This window comes from Pinus tabuliformis, chromosome J, assembly GCF_031772625.1.
Source record: "Pinus tabuliformis cultivar Carrire ecotype Pingquan chromosome J, CPIR1, whole genome shotgun sequence".
Lineage (NCBI taxonomy): Eukaryota > Viridiplantae > Streptophyta > Pinopsida > Pinales > Pinaceae > Pinus > Pinus tabuliformis.
Genome location: NC_142295.1, coordinates 302,150,449 through 302,168,798, shown reverse-complemented (window position 1 = coordinate 302,168,798; position 18,350 = coordinate 302,150,449). Strand labels below are relative to the sequence as shown.

The window sequence follows — 18,350 nt, the reverse complement described above, 5'->3', positions numbered from 1 at the left end:
AAGAAATTAGATGGAAAGAATGAAAATCATCTACACTATTCTCACACGTCTTCAAGGGCCCTCCCGAGGAGTGTGAGGTATTGAAAGCTCAAATCACAAGAATAAAATCACCATCAACAATTATGAGAATGCCATGAACATAATTTATATTATTTACAACATGTAAACAAAGTCTTCACAACAATAAACTTCAAAATAATAATAATCTTTGAATTGTATTTCACTTACAAATGAAGTGTTTTTATAGTGTTTCAAAATTAAACAACTTGAGAAGTTGTTTCCTAGAAACTAGAATTGAAATCAACATCTAAGCCTATGAATTGAAATATGAATTTTTCTTCTCACGATTCACTATTGAAGGAGCGAATCATGAGAAGGCACTTCTTGACACATCATTAGCTTCAATTTTGTCTTCAAATCTTGCTCGTTTGCTAATTATCCTCGCTCACTTGATTATGGAACTGGTTGCTTGATATTCTATGTATTACATGTGCGTCATTGCCATAGTGGCCATAGGTTTGACCAACAAGATACGCCCAAACTATAAACTTCCATCTATGACTAATAGGTGGATCTCCATATTGACAACATTTGGCAGCTACTCATATGCTTTGGTTGATCTCTACCACATGCAAACCTATAGAACTTTGGATCTAGCTGTGAAATATTAGGTTAGTTGCATAAAATGCACATTTCTGTGGCCATTGTCTAGTTTGTTAGTGTCAGTCTTTCCAGCCTTCCTCTAGTGATCAAATATGCTCTTACAAAGTGGTCTCAGAGTGTCAAGGTCAAATTTTGTCATTTCAGTGAATCTTCAAGCAAAATTTGGTCACTAGGCATTGGGTCTAGGGTTTGCTCTCACTCTTTTCAAAGTTGCCCAAATGTCAATCTATGTCACTATTCAGCTGAGTCTATCATCATTCATAGGGTTTTCATTATCATCTCAGTGTCTAATGAGTCATTGTACACCTTGTTCATGCTTTAGTTGCGCCTAGGCAGGGTCATTTCCCTCTCCTAGGGTTTTGAAAGCTAGTTTCTCTTGAATGGTCAAATCATTAGCAAAACTTGTATCCTGATGTTCATACACCTTCCCCTATCCTTAAAATACCTTACCAAATGCTTCCCATCACTGAGATCCCCCAAAATCCTCATTTTTTCACAAACCCTAGTTTCTAGCTACAACCTGGCAATTTTCTAGGTTGGGCCTGTGTTTTGCCCTTTTGGACCCCTTCCCCTCGCTCAATCTCTGAGATTCCATTTTTCCCTGCTTCCTAACATCCCTCCCCACTTCCAAAAATTTCCCCAAGAATTTAGAAGCCCCCTATCCCCTTCATTTCGCTCCATTTCGACAAAATTCTTTGTTTCACACATCGGGACAAGTCACACTCAAATGATGTTCCAGAGCAATAAAAGATGAATTTTGGAAAACTGAGAGAGGTTTTTGTCCATAACATGCCAAAGAAGAAAAACCTCCTTCACTTTTTTCACAGGTGTCATGGTTTTAGAGAAATGTCAAAATTACAATCGCCGGATCCAAGGAGGTTGGCCAAGGCACTAAAACGACGGAAAAGGCCCGATCCACTCCAAATTTTGGCCAAAGCCTCTTTGACTGAGCATGGTACTTTATTGGGGACTCCCAGCACAAATTCCAAGAAATTTTGAGCATTTTGGGTGATTTTTGGCTTTTAAGGCAAAAAACAGGTTTTTCCGCTTGACGGGTCTCACCCCCCACGCGACCCTTTCACTTGGCAACTCTATTTTCAAAAAACTCAGAATTTGTGGATTTGGCATGAAAATTTACACATGCTCACCCATTGCCAAGAGATTTTATGAAGTTTTGGGCCTCCTGAAAGTCAAAAAACAAGCAAAAAATGACTTTCTGCCACATTTTTGACACACAGAAAGCAGTCTTGGGAGATTGCAATTTTGGAGGGGCAAATGACAACCAATTTCAGAAATTCCAGTTGGGTTGGAAAGTAGACTCACATATCTTTCCAACAAGCCTACTCTTGCCTCATTTGGACCCCTGAAAGTGCCCCAAAAGTGCTCTCAAAGGTGCGCGACTTGTCAGGATTTGGCGCGCGACCTGTCAGGCAAATTGCTCAGGATTTCAGCCTACAGCTCAGCAAAACGCAGTTTTGACTGTGTTTGACTTTTTGGAGTTGATTTTTATCCTCCTTGTTGTAAATGATGTAATTTTATGACACTTTTACACTTATGTATCTCTTCTAGAAGATTCATTCATGAGATAGGTGAAAATTTAATGAATGAATTGGTTTCCTAGCTTATAGAGGCAAGTTGTTTTGACTGCCTAGATTTTAGTGCTCAGTTTAGAATTGGTTGAAACAGCTCCTAGAAGGATGAGCTCGACCCCTAGAGGCAAGGAAAGGTGTTAGCTTGCCTATATTATGTATTTTCTTAGTCATTTTCAGGGGTTGGAAGGTTGGACTCTTGAGGGAGAAGCTCTGATTGTATTACTCACTGTATCTCTGCAATTTTTGGCAAAGGAAGACCAGGGTTTTCAAGTCCTTTTTGGGATTCTTGTGGTTACGTGTATTGATGGTGTGTTTCTCCATGTATTTGTAAGTGTGTTATGTGAATCATTTCCTTTATTTTCCTTCTGCACATTAAGTAAATGAAGTGTTAAAGTAGAACTCATGACTGTCATGCTCTGCTTTTAAGTTTGCTTAATTTCAATGTTTTCTGCTGTTTAAGGAGAATTCAAAGTTATTGTTTGCTTTCCTTAACTCCTCATCTGTCATTCTCATCAATCCATCGCTATTAAAGGCATCGATATTATTTCCTACCTCGCCCCAAAGAACCCCCTGCGAAAACTGTGTCCAATCCCCGCACCTAAAATTGCCATTTCCCCAATTTTCCACCAAAAACCCTAAAAATCCCAAATCAACCCTTTTGATCAGTTTACTAGCCTAAAATCAGTGTTACCCTATTGGTTATCTCACCCATTGAAGATCTTTATCGAGATAGACCGGAGAGAGCCCTCTCCTGCCCCGTAGGGCTAGCTACGAGGCTAAGTGGTTTGATGTTGCCTTGAGGTTTACCTTTCTCAGCCCGAGGTGAAATTTCAAGCGCTAACATAGTTAAACCAATTTCACAAAGCAAAATATATAGGTTTGAGTTGATGATGGGCATTTACATTTTTAATGTATTATATGTCCTGGATGACTCTTAATCCATGGAGAAGATGAAATGAAGTGAAAATATGTGACAAAATAAGTGGAAAAAGGGAAGATAAACTGTAAAACAGAAGACAAACTGGAGGTTCAAAACATAGTAGGAAAAGATTCATATTTTAACCATGATACATTGAATTTGAATGAGATTTGATGAAATAGATGATTCCTTTCCAATAAAGACTCAACCATAAGAAATTGGCCAATCCACCTTGCAACTATTGCTTCACCGGTTCTCCTATTTCTCCAAGTGGGCTTATGCTTAATCAAACCTAGATCACACAACTTGTGTTCCTCTAGAAGGTGGCTGAAATAGTCAGATAGGGAATCCACATGGGCGAGAGGGCCCCAAATGTCATAGGCCCTAAGAGAAAATTTCAAATCCCCCTCAACCACTAAATTATCAACTTTCATGAAGGAATGAGACATCAACAAACCCCATAAAGCAGTACTTTCCTGGTAAGGCTCATAAATATCAACCACTTTTAGTTCCTTCCCAAATTCAGAAGAAAAAAATATCAGCTCCCAATACCATATCAGGTCCCTAGGTGCTTATAATATTAATAAATTTTTGGTTAAAGCCAACAACAAGACCTCTAGCTCCCCCTTTTGCATCTGATGCCACACAAATCTAACCCTAAAACATAGATTCCAATGCCCTGACTATTGATTTCCCATTCCACAATGTTTCTTGTAAGAAAATAATATCAGTGTGTATAGATTGAACCAACCTCCTCAAAGCTAGTTTTTTTGAAAGGGCTAGCAAGGCCCCGACAATTGAAAGAGAGGAAAATCATTAGGGTGCAAGGCCCGGGTAACACACTGTTGTAAGCGCCCCGACTATAGACCTTTGTCTACTACCTGCAACGTCTAGACTAGCCTTAATTTCCTTTAAGATATTGGATTTTCTTCTCCATATTTGTCCTCCAGACTTGATCGAGGAGGAAGGGCCCAAGCCCCCAACACCTGAAACATAGTCCCTCTTCTTATTATAGGATTGAAGGTTATATCGTGAGTTTGATGATCCCTTAAGGAGCGCCAATGTAGGACCTTAACTTGGGTGGTGATCCCTTACCCTCTCTAGGAGGGTAGAAAAGAGGGGAGACGAAAGAGGCGACTGACATAACTGTCTCTCGAGGCTAAAGTGCATCATTAACTCCCAAATACATAGTGCCAATTGTCTCCCAAACCTCCACCTCATGCATCTGCAGTGGCATCTTTGTCTAGATTGGTGCATATTCACAAGGATCGAATGAAAAGTCCATTGCTTCCTCTATTCTGTTATTGCCCTCAACTGTGGAGTTTTCCATTAACCACTAGCATGAAAAATGAAATAAAAATGACCTACAAACGTAAAAAAACCAACCCCAGTCTACAGACTGCTCGCCTATTGAGGGTTATTGGAAACTTTTATATTACACCAACTCAGTGTATAAACCCTCACCATAGGCCTTCAACTTACACAAACCACATAGCTCCATCGCCTCTCCCCAACCAATGTGGTTCATCATTAGGACAAAGATTTCCATAACATATTGTTTGATCTAGAAAAAAAAATTAACAAGATATTAACGTTTTATCTTATCTGGTTGTGCTAACAAAGACTTGAAAATTCATAACCATGCTTACAACACTAGTGCTAATGAAAATAAACAAAAGATTTAATTGAAGGACCATCTACTTGGATGGTGAATCAACCTGTATTATATCAGGATAAGCCCCCTCTTCATTTGACGTTGAGAAAACTATATCAACTATCTTCTTCGCTAGGATTGAGATTCTGTGAATGAGCTTGTTTGTCTACTTTTGGAGTTCATCAATACATAACATGATTTCATGTTGTGCCTTTGATCATTCCACCAAGATCTTCCCCATTACATTCTTTAGCTTCCAATAGATGTTGATGGTCTATATGTATCTTGTGTTTGTAGTGGTGGTGCTCCTTGTGTTAAGGATCCATCCTCCAACCTTAGCTTCCACCTCTGCTTCTGCTATGAAACGACATTTCGACATCGCCTTCTGCTAGGTCTCCTGGATTTCAGCTTGAATTGCAGAGGGAACATAATGAACATAGATAGTAGCAGAATGCTCAATAGAGCATTGTGTTATGAAGCTGAATGGAGGAGAGCTATTGAAATGTCCCCCACAGTTTCCTCAATGTCCTTGTCTAGGCATAGTGAAGGAGTCGAGTTTGGCACTGGGAAGATCACACACACGAAGGAACCCAAGACAAGGAGGAGGGAGATTAACAATTTGAGGAAAGAAGAAAGGTTCTTGAGTACAGGGAAGGAAAAATTAGAGGTTGAGGAGTACAAGAACACCTAGTGCCAACACCAATAAAAGATTGCAGACAAGAAATATAATCCAACTCGAAAGCCAACATGAGTCTTCCTTTGAAAAAGATAGAAACTTTAATGAAAAGGAGCTATAATCGAGAATGTAGAGACAAGGGATGGAAAGTGCCCAACTTAACCCAACTACTTCCCAACCAAAGAAAAAAAGGAAAAATTCCAAGAGCAAAGAAGCAATGACAGAGAAATAAGAGTAGTGTGAAACTTGTTGATCGGAAATCCAAAAGCAGAACCTCAAAGCCTCTATTGTTGCCTTTGAATTTTAGTTCACAAGCACTTTGTGCTCCAAAACATCTATCCTGCAAACTCAGCTAGGAAATAGAACCCCAAACATTTCTCTGCTAATAGTAATGAGAGACACAACTTTGCTCCTAGAACTACTGGATGAAAATGAGCCAAAATGCTCTATCAAATCAAATAGAAAGTTTGTCGAAGGACAATTGAAGATATGTGAGTTGGCAAATCTACCATTGTGAATGTGAATGGAACCAATTTTATAGTGCGTTGAATTTTCCTCTCATGGAGTTTCCTTCGCTCGTACATTCCCAACACAGACTCATGAATATTTTCATTTTTCGAATTACACTGGACAAGGTCTTGTTGCTCGTCGTCCAACTCCACAATCCTCCATTATGCTTGTTGTTACAAGTTCAACTAGTCATCATACCATGTCTATTGCACTGTTGCCAAATGGGGGAGGCTCCTGCCTTCCATTTGCCCCTTGTATGCCAATGTCTATCACATCCCCTCATGCTTGTCATGTTCACTCATGATGGGGGAGATTAAATTTATTAAGTTACTTACGTTTTATAAATGAGGATTTGTGATTATTTGCATTATTATTATTATTATTTTAATTTTTTTTTTTAAATTTTTAAATTTTATTATTATTATTATTATTATTATTTTTTTAATTTTTATTTTTTGTGGTGGTGGACTCCTAACCCTAAAATTTGAGTAGTTGCTAATTTTATTGCCATAATTGTCTTTCTGGTTTGTATTCCTAAATCTATGCACATTCATCAACTATTTAACTTATATAATTGAACTAATTTCTATATATAGTTATTTTAACTTATATAACTAAACTAATTTCTATACATAAATGCACATTCATCAACTTTTCAACTTATATGATTGAACTAAGGGTTATTTTAACTTATATAACTAAACTAATTTCTATACATTAATAATTTTATGGTTTATTTTATTTTATATATATATATAAAACATGTAGGAAAAAACTGAAAAAATGATGGATAGTGACCTTGTGATATTAAACGAATTTCTATACATTGATAATTTTTATGGTTTCTTTTATTTTATATATATATAAATAAAACATGTAGGAAAAAATGATGGATAGTGACCTCGTGATATTTATGTGCACTCGGACCTCACAGTCTTCAAATGTTACCTACCCATAACAACGAACTTCCACTGCTTAAAGCCATGGTTATGCGATGAAACCTTTAGAAAGTAAAGGTATCAGTGATGGCGTGGAGGTGCAGTCTCTCTCATTTGAAGAGATCATGGAGAGGGCAGCAACGCAACATTTCTCTCTCTACAATTGCCGGGTCAGTTTCTTCCGCTTTTATGTTTTGTATCGCCGATTTTGTTTGAATTAATATACTTGACACTCAGCTGGTTATCTACCATTCTATTGTTTTGTTTTTGAGCGAGATGTCGGAAACCTTGAAATGACAACGTGGACCAAAATCACGAAAGCCAGAGAGATACAATAACTGAGACTGTCTTTCCCTAAGAAAAGATCAAGGGAAGTTACAAAGAATCAGTCATAATTTCAAAATTTTGTTTTTCGTGTAAATTCTAGGGCATAGGATCTCCATGTAACCTTGCAAGATGGAGGAAATATCAGTTAATATCTCTTTCCATCTTGAACTTGAAGAACGGTATACGTATAATCGCAGTTGCCCAAAAAAATATCCAAGTTCCAACATAAATGTACAACTATTTTCTATATGTACATGGTTACTGGCTGAAATGTGAAATTAGCATAGATTCATTTTAATCCCAATTTTGTTTTGTTATGCATTGACAGGGATAAAACCCAGGTGCAAACCTCTCGGCACTTAAAAGATCACGGATAATGATGTATCTGTGCTAGTGTAATTTCTTTTTTAATTGGCTTTTTAACAATAATGTGGGATGCCAAATGTTTTTGCATTTTTGTTTATGCACGTGATGGGAATGAGCTGGAATATGATGTGAATCGTGATACCTTGTGATGTTTGTGAAATGGTGTTTAGAAAATCATATTTGTGGGGATAGAGATGCCATCTCTTTGAGACGAGAGAACATATACCAATGGATCAAAGAAGGAAAACCTTATCTGATAAATGCCTGTGAGGGCAATGAAAATGTCTCTCTCATATCAACCAATCAATCAAAAAGGTTGATAAATGGTAGAAAAATGTTCATGTTACTTGTATTGAGGCCGAAGAGTCACCAACATTAGGAAGCAAAGTCATTTTGCTATGCCTATTTTGTGTTAAATAGAGACAGGAATTACAAGCTGTTGCTACAGTTAGACACACGTGCACATTAACGAAAAAGATTGTAAAACTGATGCTCAACATCATTCCCTTTGCTATTTTCGTAAAATGATAAGTTACAACGGTGTAACTGTATCTAATCTAACTGAATTGAAGCTGTAGCCCATTACCAAATTAACTAGCGATGTAATTATATTATTCTATTACTCCCCCTTAATTATATTCGCTAAATACTTCATCTATCACTTCTAAATTCTTTCAATGAAATTCAAAAACATCTATTGCCAATGGCTTTGTGAATATGTCAGCCAATTGGTCTTGTGATTTGTATGATTCTATTTACCCTTATTTACAAGCTCTCTAATAAAATGATACCTAGTATCTTCCTGGTGAAAAACATGATTTTTGGACAGTGCTATTTGTTGGAGTTTGTAGCTTGGGCAGGTACTTCTGCACAAGCCTTGTGTCTAGGCTTGCAGGAGTCGTCCACTCTCCTTAGAACACTTGTTCTAGGTTGAGCAAGTTGTTGATGTAACCTAGCCTAAGTCTAACTTAGGAAAAAATACATATTAATATGTTGGCTTATTGAGCTAATAAAACTTAATAAAAGTAAAGTAATTTACTTGAGTAAGTTTTAATCTTATCCATTGATCTCAAGTGAGGTGAGATCTGATCTCGGCCGTCAATCACTTTGAGATTATGGTTAGGGTTAGGGTTTTGCTCAATGCAAAGTTATAAAAACAAGGCTAGGGAGAGGGAGAATAGACACAACAACAACACAAGATTGAGAGCAGTATCTCAGTGAGCATGTGCTGGGTCCAAGGGAGTGCAAAGAGGCTGGATATCTAGATCTGCAAGAGGGAGTGGATCTGTTGGGTTAGATCCTGAAAATTTCAATATTGTAATCTGTATTTTCTTAGCTAGGCCATTATCCCAAGACAGGACCCCTAGTAGGTTCTGAGTTTTATTAATGAAGATATGATTTGTTGGGCAAAAATCTGTGTATTCATATGATTTAGATCGTTAATTGCTTCTGCTAAATATTTTTTGTTAGGAACCTATGTATGTGTTTATTCAGTAATTTTTTACTGGGAATTATAAACCGGGTGTTGGGTTGTAGAAAAACTAACATTATCGCTAAGTTATTGTCGCAATAGATTGGAGTTGATTTTTCTTGTCTTTGTTGAAGATTGCTAACAACTCCATGTAACCACACTACTTGATGGGCTGTTGATACATACTTTGGCTTTGTTGATGAGAGTGTCGCAATGGGCTGCTTCTTGGATGCCCATGATATTACCCTTGAACCATAATGGAAAACATATCCTGAAGTACTCTTCTTATCATATAGACTATTTGGAAAGTCACTGTCCGTATAGCTAATTAAAATATCATTCTCTATCCTTTAATATAAATTGCCACATCATCTTGTTCTTGCATGTCTTTAGGAGTGTCCATAAATCTGGAAATCAAGCTAATTGCATACATAATATTTGGTCTTGTAGTTTTGAGATACATGAGACTGCCGATAAGTCTCTTGAATGTTGTTAGATCTGTATATGCACCTTTGTTTTCTTTGACGAATTTAGTTCCTATTGCTACAAGTGTGGGTATTGCTACAAGTGTGGGTGTTGTGTTACAATCTTTCATTCTAAATATTGTTAAAAAATTAGATGCATATGTTGTTTGACATGTAAAATTCCATGTTTTCATTGATTTACCTCTATGCCAAGGAAAAACTTCATCAAGCCTACAGCAGTCATCTCAAACTCCCTTTTTATAGCAGATTTAAAGTCATTTACTGATAAATCTCCTGTATAAATCATATCATCAACATACAAACAAACAATCAAGATTTGACCAAGCTGATTTACCTTTGTGTAAAGTATAGGTTCACTACCACTTCTGCTAAAGCCTTCTTTGATAATATATGAATTTTCCTGCTGTACTAAGTTCTTTGGGCTTTTTTGAGCCCATAAAGAGCTTTCTTCAACCTGTACACTTTGTGTTCATGTCCTTTGATCTCATAACCTGGTGGCTACTGCTCCAAACTTCTTGTAGAATGGCATTTAGAAATGCAGATTTCACATCCATTTGATATACCTTCCACTTGTTTTGGGCAGCCAATGCTAAAATTGCTCGTACCGTGTCCAATCTGGCAATGAGTGCAAATGTTTCTTCAAAATCAATTGTGGGTTGTTTCGAAAACCCCTTTGCCATTAATCTTGCCTTATATCTATCCACTTCACTTTTTTCATTCAATTTAGTTTTATAAACCCATTTTACTCTGATACATTCTTTGTCTTTGTGTAAATCAACTAGATCCGATGTTTTATTTCTTTCAATGGAATTTATTTCCTTATCCATTGCCTTAATCCATTGTTCTTGTTTGATTGCTTCCTAAAAAATTGTGGGTTGATAGGTGAACAATGCATAATTTGAATGAGAGTTTAACTCTTCATATATATCTTGCAAATTTCTCATCTTTCTAGGAGTTGACTCATAATTATTACTAGATTGAAAACTTGGTACAGACAAACTTGATGGTTCTCTTTAAGTTGAATTTCTTGGAGTCCTTGATGGAGTGCTTCTTTCTAGTTATTGTACTTGTGAACCTTGTTGTTCAACTTGTTCTTTTCTTACCGCTTCTTTAGCATGTGGAATTGATGTCCCTATGGTTATGGGCTGCTTCCTGGGCTTCTTAATACTTCTTTCTCATGGATTTTCTTCTTTAAATTCTACATATTTGCTGATACTCACTTTCTTGGTTACTGGATTGTACAATTTGTAGGTCTTCGACTATTCAATGTATACAATGAAAAATACATTTTCCACTTTTTTCATCCAATTTTGTCCTCAGTTGTTTAGGTTCATGAGCATAAGCTATGCAACCCAAAACTCTGAAGTGTGCTACACAAGAATTCTTACCTGACCTTGCTTCTCGTGGCTCTTTATTTTTCACACATCTTGTGGGTGACCTATTAAAAATATACACGGAACAAGTTACTGCTTCTCCCCAAAATCATGTGATAAGGTTTTCTCTTTAAGCATACTCCTCGCCATGTTCATGATAGTTCTGTTTTTCTTCTCTGCTACACCATTCTGCTGCGGTGTATATCTAGTTGTGAATTGTCATTTGATGCCTTGTTGAAATCATTAAAATCATTCGAATCATATTTTCCCCCTATGTCTGATCTCAACACTTTAATCTGATAGCTGCTCTACTTCTTGACCAATGATTTGAATTTTTTGAACATGTCAAATGCTTCTGATTTCTTTCCAAGGAAGTACACCCAAGTCTTTCTGCTATAGTCGTCTACGAAAGTAAAAAAAATAACTTCTTCCAAGCGATTGAGTCTGCACTGGTCCACACAAGTCAATGTGAACTAGCTTTAGGGGATCCTTTTCTCTATGGGATACACCATTAGGGAAACTGCCCCTGTGTTGCTTTGTAAGAATGCAACACTCATAAGTGCCAACTGGTTCGTGGATGGAAGGAAGACCTCTTACCATCCTTTTCTATTGCAACAACTTCAGACCATGGAAATTAAGATGATCATATTTGGAATGCCATAACCAAAAATCATACATGTAGGTTGCCTTTTGGGTGAATGAAGTATCCTATTTGTTAGAAGTCATAACAAGTGGATACATTCGGTTTGATCTTTAAATGAACATTCAATTCTTACTAGGAGGTTTATCATAAATGAAACACTCTTCTCACTTGAAGACAACATTGTATCCCTTTTGAGTGATTTGACCAACACTAATCAAGTTATGTTTCAAACCTGGGGCATAGAACACATTTGGTATATGTTTTTGTTGGCCTTGTTTGGTCATGATATTGACCACTCCCTTACCCTTAACATTAACAATAGAGTTTGTGCCTAATTTAACTTTTGTTTTCACTGATTTATCCAAATTTGAAATCAAATCTATATTTCCAATCATGTGATTACTACATCCACTATCTAAAACCATACATCATTTGAGGTTTCATGGTAGCAAGACATGTAAGGAACAAAAATTCTTCATTGTTCTTAGAGGTATTTGAATAATTGGCATTTTGTCTTTCTAGATCAATCTTTCTTTTTCTACATTCTCTAGTGTAATGATCTAGATTATTGCAATAATAACATCCGATCTTAGTTTTATCATACCTCTGAGGCTTTGTCATTGCTTCCCCTTTTTCTTCTAACTCTTCCTGATTGTCTTTTTGGTACTTTCCTCTTCTGCCTCTTACTCTGCCTTTTTGATCTCTTCCTCCGGCTCTGAAAAAAGAAACTTGAGTCTTTAATGCATTTTCATGTGAGGAATTATCATTTCTGTTGATTTTGGTTTCGTGGGAGAGAAGAGACCCCATCAATTCATTTATAGAGAGTTGAGTAAGATCTTTTGCTGCTTCGATCACCGCGACTACTGAATCAAACTTTTTGGAAAGGGTTTTGAGACCCTAACTGACCATGTTTGTGAATTTCTTCTTGGACACAACCACCCCATAGTCGTTCCCAGTTCGGAAGCTTCTCCTTGGCACATATTCCGTTCGTAAAAGTTTCCCAAGCTTTGATGAATCCCATAAGGGAAAAACTCACAAGGTCTCTATCTGTATCTGTCTCTCCCACACTAGCTAGCTCGTCCCTTATATGGGTAAACTTGGTGAGGTAAGACACAACGGATTCTGACTTGGATAATCTGATGGTTCTCAGTTTATCCTTCAATACTATCTTTCTGGCCTTGCTCGAATCTTGATAGAGGTCAATAATGGTTGTCCACATAACTTTGTCTGTCTTCTTTCTGGTCAAGTGAGGAATAGTGTGGTCTTTGACTCCTACCAGGATGATTCTTCTTGTCTTGGCATCTTTCTTATTATGTTGTGCCAATTGCTGATGGTCATTTGGTGCAATTGGGATATCATTCTCAAACTCCCACACCCCTTGTTCCTCCAACGCCATGCCAATCCTCTCATGCCATGAGTAGAAGTTGGATGCTTCGTCCAACCTATCCTCAAATCTGAGACCCTAGTATGCCATTGTGCCAAGTTGATTTACTTATGAACTTGATCCCTCTGAACGTTGAACCTACTCTTGAAGATAAAACATGTGCTTGGTCTTCAATCGGAGGCTATGCTCTAATACCATGTTATATTTCCATTAAACCCAGTAATTGATTTTTGATTTTTGATTTTCTAAGCATGCAACCAGAAATACAACTAAACTATTGTTCTGAAACTTATATCACAAACACTATTGAGTTTTTAACCATAACATGCACAACAGAAGTAAATAAAACTGAAGACAAACACATGCAACACATAAAACACCAAATATACTCAAGAAACCCCAACTATGGGGAAAACATGCAATTTGTGTGTGTTTTTTCTATTAGCTTCAACAATGTTTTCTTGAGAAAATATTGCAACAAGGGAACACCTCCCTTTTATAGCAAAAATCCCTTAACAACTCCCAAACAAATCTCATTCACCCCCACAAGTGACTCGACCTATACGACCCGTGCAGTATGGGTCTGAAGCTGAGCTGAAGTTGAGGCCATTCAGTCCTCTCTCTCTCTTGGTCACTGAACTTGTTGCAGAGCTGTTGAAACCCTACCCTCCTTTTGCTGAGCTAACACACACACTCTATGCCAAATCGAACTGACCACTTTTGTGCCCTATTCCCCCTAGTAAGTCGACCTGGGCCCACCATCATCTTCAATTGCTGAGATTAACTCATGATGAAGGGTTGAGATCTAATCACATGTTGACTTTAGGCTTTTTAATTTTTCCTAAATCCAACATTAGGAAATAGTAAATTAAATTAATAATCTGCTAAGTGGTTGTCTTGTGGGCCCCTTTGCAAGCCTTGGCACTTAGGCAAGTAAAACCCTTGTTGCTCTACTCCAATCAACAGGAGCAAAATCCCAGTACCACTTGGGACAAATGCATTTAAATTACGTTTAAGTATCAGGGTTTTGTTGAGCGCCTTATGTGTTGATACCTAATCCTAAGGGATTATGATATTCATGTAAACCTTGTAAATAGGAAAATAAGGAAGCATTGGAAGATGAATCCCAATAGTCTCCCTCTCCTTGTATATATTATTGATTTCTCTTAATGAAGTACATATTTGTGGAGTTACCCAATGCCTGACTTAACATGGTATCAGAGCCAACCCCCATTTTTAGTTTCTCTTTGCCCTATAACTCCTATTTTTCTGCCATTATCCTCTGTCCGCTAGCGTCTCCTTCTTAACTGAATGTGTAGAATTATTTCTGCGTTGCTAATCTACAAGCATTGGAATTTTTCTGAAGGACCGTGAGTGTTGAGGCATTTCAAACTGTGAGTTAAACTCCATCGAAACTTGGAAATCGATGCATTTGGAGGAGCGAGTTTATGCGTTTGACTAACCGTGTAATGGCTCTCCGTTAATGGCCGCCGTGAGATTGTGTGCACAAACAACTTGTGAATGAAGTGTTGCATTGAAAAACCATGAATACTGCGTCTGGTTTGTTGAACGTTGAACTGGGCTGCGCTATTTTGAAGGCCATTGTTTGTTATGGTGCGTGCTGTATAGTGTTGAAGTTGAATATTTTTGAAGGCCATGGTATGCTGCATAAGCTCGAAGACCTCTGAGCGCTGGTTATACCTCTCTGTGTTGATTAAAGCTGGTTTGAGGTATGAGTTGACAGCCTGAACGAAATGTTTTTAAATATGTTGACTGTTTAGTTGAAGATCGTGCATTGCAAATGATGAATGGTTGAAAATTCGTCGAGTGTTATTTTGGAAAATGTGCTGATTGTTTTTTATTTCTGTTGAATGTCGTGGTATATAGTGCATTTGGAGTGCTGAATACAAACATATGCTTGTTTTGTGAGCCATTTTTTATGAAGGTTGTGCTCCATTGTTTATGCATTGAGCTTTTTTAAAGGGACCGATATATATTGTATGTTATATGGATAATATGAAAGTGCGTTGAGTATGTATTTTATGTGATGGACATGATATATGTTGTAACCATCATATATATATATATATATATATATATAATAGATGATGAGTGGTGGTTTATATGCTCACATTAAAGTATTGACTTAATATAGTGAAGAGTGAAGTTGGTATTGAAGTTTTTAAAATCAATTTCTTACCTAATCAAGAAGGTAGAAAGTGAGGTTGCAATTATTTTGGAAATTGAAACAAATAGTTTTTTTTGATGATACATTCACTCATCTCCATAGTGGGAGTAGTTCTCACTAGCAAATAGAACTACCATGAGTGGTCCAGGAAGATAAAGCACACCTTGATTTTCAATGAGTTGTGGAAAGGAGTTTGTGAAGGAGGAGGAGGCAATCCTCCTCAGAAACCCACTTCTGACAAGGAGCTTGCCATCTGGGAGAACAAGAACAATAAGGTCTATGCCTTGATTGCAACATCAGTCAATGAAGAGGTGAGTCGTCATAATATGCCATTTACAATTGCTTTTGATGCTCTAAAGAAGCTGTAAGAATTATATGACTCACATTTAGAGCTAGAAGTTGTTCAATTGATGATCAAACTGTTTAATTTAGAATTGAAGGATGATGATCCCCTTGCCTTAGCCTCTGAAATAAGAGCCATTATGCATGACATAGAAGCCATTGGTGTCAAAATGGATGTTCCTCTCATATCTTTTGTCAAGGCATTGTATCCCACTTATTCTCATTATCTTGAGTCATTACAAGCTAGTGGCAAACTTTCAGAGATTTCTTTTGACTCTTTTGTGGACAAGTTTGCTGAAAGAGATAAGGATTTTGGCCAGAAGAAGATAACTGCTCAGTTTCTTGAAGAAGCTGTATGCCTTGCAGAAAAAGAGAAGAATCAATAACAAGATTCTTCTAGAGGAAGAGGTGGTCGAAGAGGACAAGGAAGGAAGAATAATAGAGGCAAAGGGGCAGGCATTTCTAAAGAGAAAGGCCCGATCTTCATTGCATACGGTGTAAGAGAAATGGACATGATGCTTCTACGTGTAAGCTCTCATGGGATAGGATTAGACAGGACATAGATGAAGAGAAAGGAAAATCATCAGATAAAGGGAAAGGTAAAGCACCCGAGTCCGCTCATTATGTTGTGGCACATTGCAAAATTAGAGTACTTGAAGACTTATTTAATGCTTCACTTGCTTCGTGGAAAGATGCTTGGTTGCTTGATTCAAGAGCAACTTGCCACTTGACTTTTAGAAGAGATTTCTTTAAAGAAATCACTGACAATGTTGATGGAGCAGTCTACTTTTCAGACAAGTCAAAACTCAAGCCATTAGGGCTTGGCACCATCAGACTCAAACTGTCTAGTCTTCCAGACTTTCTTCTACTTGATGTTCTCTACCTCCCAGAGTTGAGGAGAAACTTGTTGTATTTGGTCCACATCCTGCCAGCAAGGACACTCCATTCACATATTTGATGGCAAAGTTGAGGTTAGGAAAGCATCAAACAACTCACTTGTCATGATTGGGATAGAAGATGAAAGACTTCTGAAGCTGCAAGGAACCTCTTCTCGTGCACAAAACTTTTCATACAGTTCTCACTATGATGAAGGTACACTTTCATCAAGTCTTTTATGGCATTCAAGATTTGGACATTTGAACTACTACAACCTTCGTTTGTTGAAGAAAAATGGTGTTACTGGTTTGCCAACTATTCCTAGAAAACTTAAGCAATGTGATGCTTGTATCTTAGGAAAGCACAACAAACAATCATTTGATGATTCTCATTCCAAAGCACATAGAAAGCTTGAACTCATTCATTCTGATTTATGTGGCCCAATACCTGTTCCTTCTGCAAATGGTAATAAATATATGATGACATTTATTAATGACCACACCAGAATGTGTTGGGTTTTTTTATTGAAGAAAAAATCTGAAGCTTTTGAAACATTCAAGAACTTTCATGCATGGATTAAAAATGATACACAATCTCATATTGGCTCTATTCGTACTGATAATGGAAAAGAATATACTTCAAATGAATTTGAAAACTATCTTTGCCAGCATGGGATCAAACATCAAACGACTGTGCTTTATAATCCCTAATAGAACGAAGTAGCTGAAAGAATGAATAGGACAATCTTAAATATGGTACGTTCAATGATGTTTTTCAAGAATGTTAAGTTGATGTTTTGCGCTGATGCAGTTCTATGTGCTGTGTAATATAAAGAATAGGTGTCCATCTCATGCTCTGAACAAGACTCTCTATGAAATCTTGTATGGACACATTCCTTCAGTGAGGCATCTCAGGGTTTTTGGTTCCACTTTTTATGCATTGATTCCTAAGGAACAAAGAAACAAACTCGGTGTAAGGAGTCAAAAATGTCTCTTCTTGGGGTACTCAAATACCTCCAAAGCATATTGTCTCTACGATGAAGTAAATAAGAAGTTTATAATATCTAGATATGTGATCTTTCAATCTTCCAAGACTGATAATGTTGTTCAGTGACAGCTTGATCGCTTAGACAGATTTGGGCATGCAAAGTCTTCTCAAGAGTTTGGTAATAAATTCCACATCTTGAAGGGGGGATCCCCATACTGGATAAATATGTGGAATCTCCATTTGAAGCACTCTCTCCCCCTCATGAAGCTCCAACCATTGATTAAGAAGACAATTTGAGTGATGTGATTGAGAGAATTGGGAGGTTAAACCTTGATTCATTCCCACCTCAGTCAACTGAGTAGCCTGGGCCACCTTTCGGCCATCTTAGAAAGGTCCTCCAAAATGGCTCACAAAGACACTTGAAAGTGTGCGTCCTGATGAGGTTGGAAAGATGGGGACAAGAAGCTTTGCTAGACAGAATGGAGATGATGTAGACAATTCTGATTCACCTATTGATATGGATGTTTCTTATGATTGTGAACTAAATTTGTCTACAGATTTCGAGCCAACTTCCTTCAAAGAAGCTGCTTCTCATGATGAATGGAAAGAAGCGATGCATAATGAATATGATGCTTTGATAAAGAATGACGCCTAGAAGCTAGTTGATCCTCCATTGGGAACTAAATCGATAGGCTGCAAGTGGGTCTTCAAAAACAAGTATAAAGTTGATGACTCACTTGAAAAGCATAAATCTAGGCTCATGGAAAAAGGTTTTGCACAAAAGGAAGGGGTTGATTATGAGGATACTTTTGCCCCCACAACAAAATGGGTTACCATCTAGACTTTCTTTGCCTTGGCAACTCAGAACGATTGGAAAGTCCATCAAATGGATGTAAAAACTGCTTTCTTGAATGGAGATTTTTGAAAGAGAACGTTTTATGTCCCAACTAAAAGGA

The 18,350-nt window shown here is 37.4% G+C and overlaps 1 protein-coding gene across 1 annotated transcript in view; it reads left to right on the top strand.

The window, feature by feature from the left end:
* Nucleotides 1-6,937: 6,937 nt before the first annotated feature.
* Nucleotides 6,938-18,350, top strand: part of LOC149226951 (cytochrome oxidase complex assembly protein) — an 88,675-nt gene continuing 77,262 nt past the window's right edge. Inside the window, exon 1 of the mRNA XM_089377642.1 lies at nucleotides 6,938-7,122. Coding sequence (XP_089233768.1) covers nucleotides 7,040-7,122 — 83 coding nt within the window. The 5' untranslated portion in view covers nucleotides 6,938-7,039. The remainder of the gene's footprint in view (nucleotides 7,123-18,350) is intronic.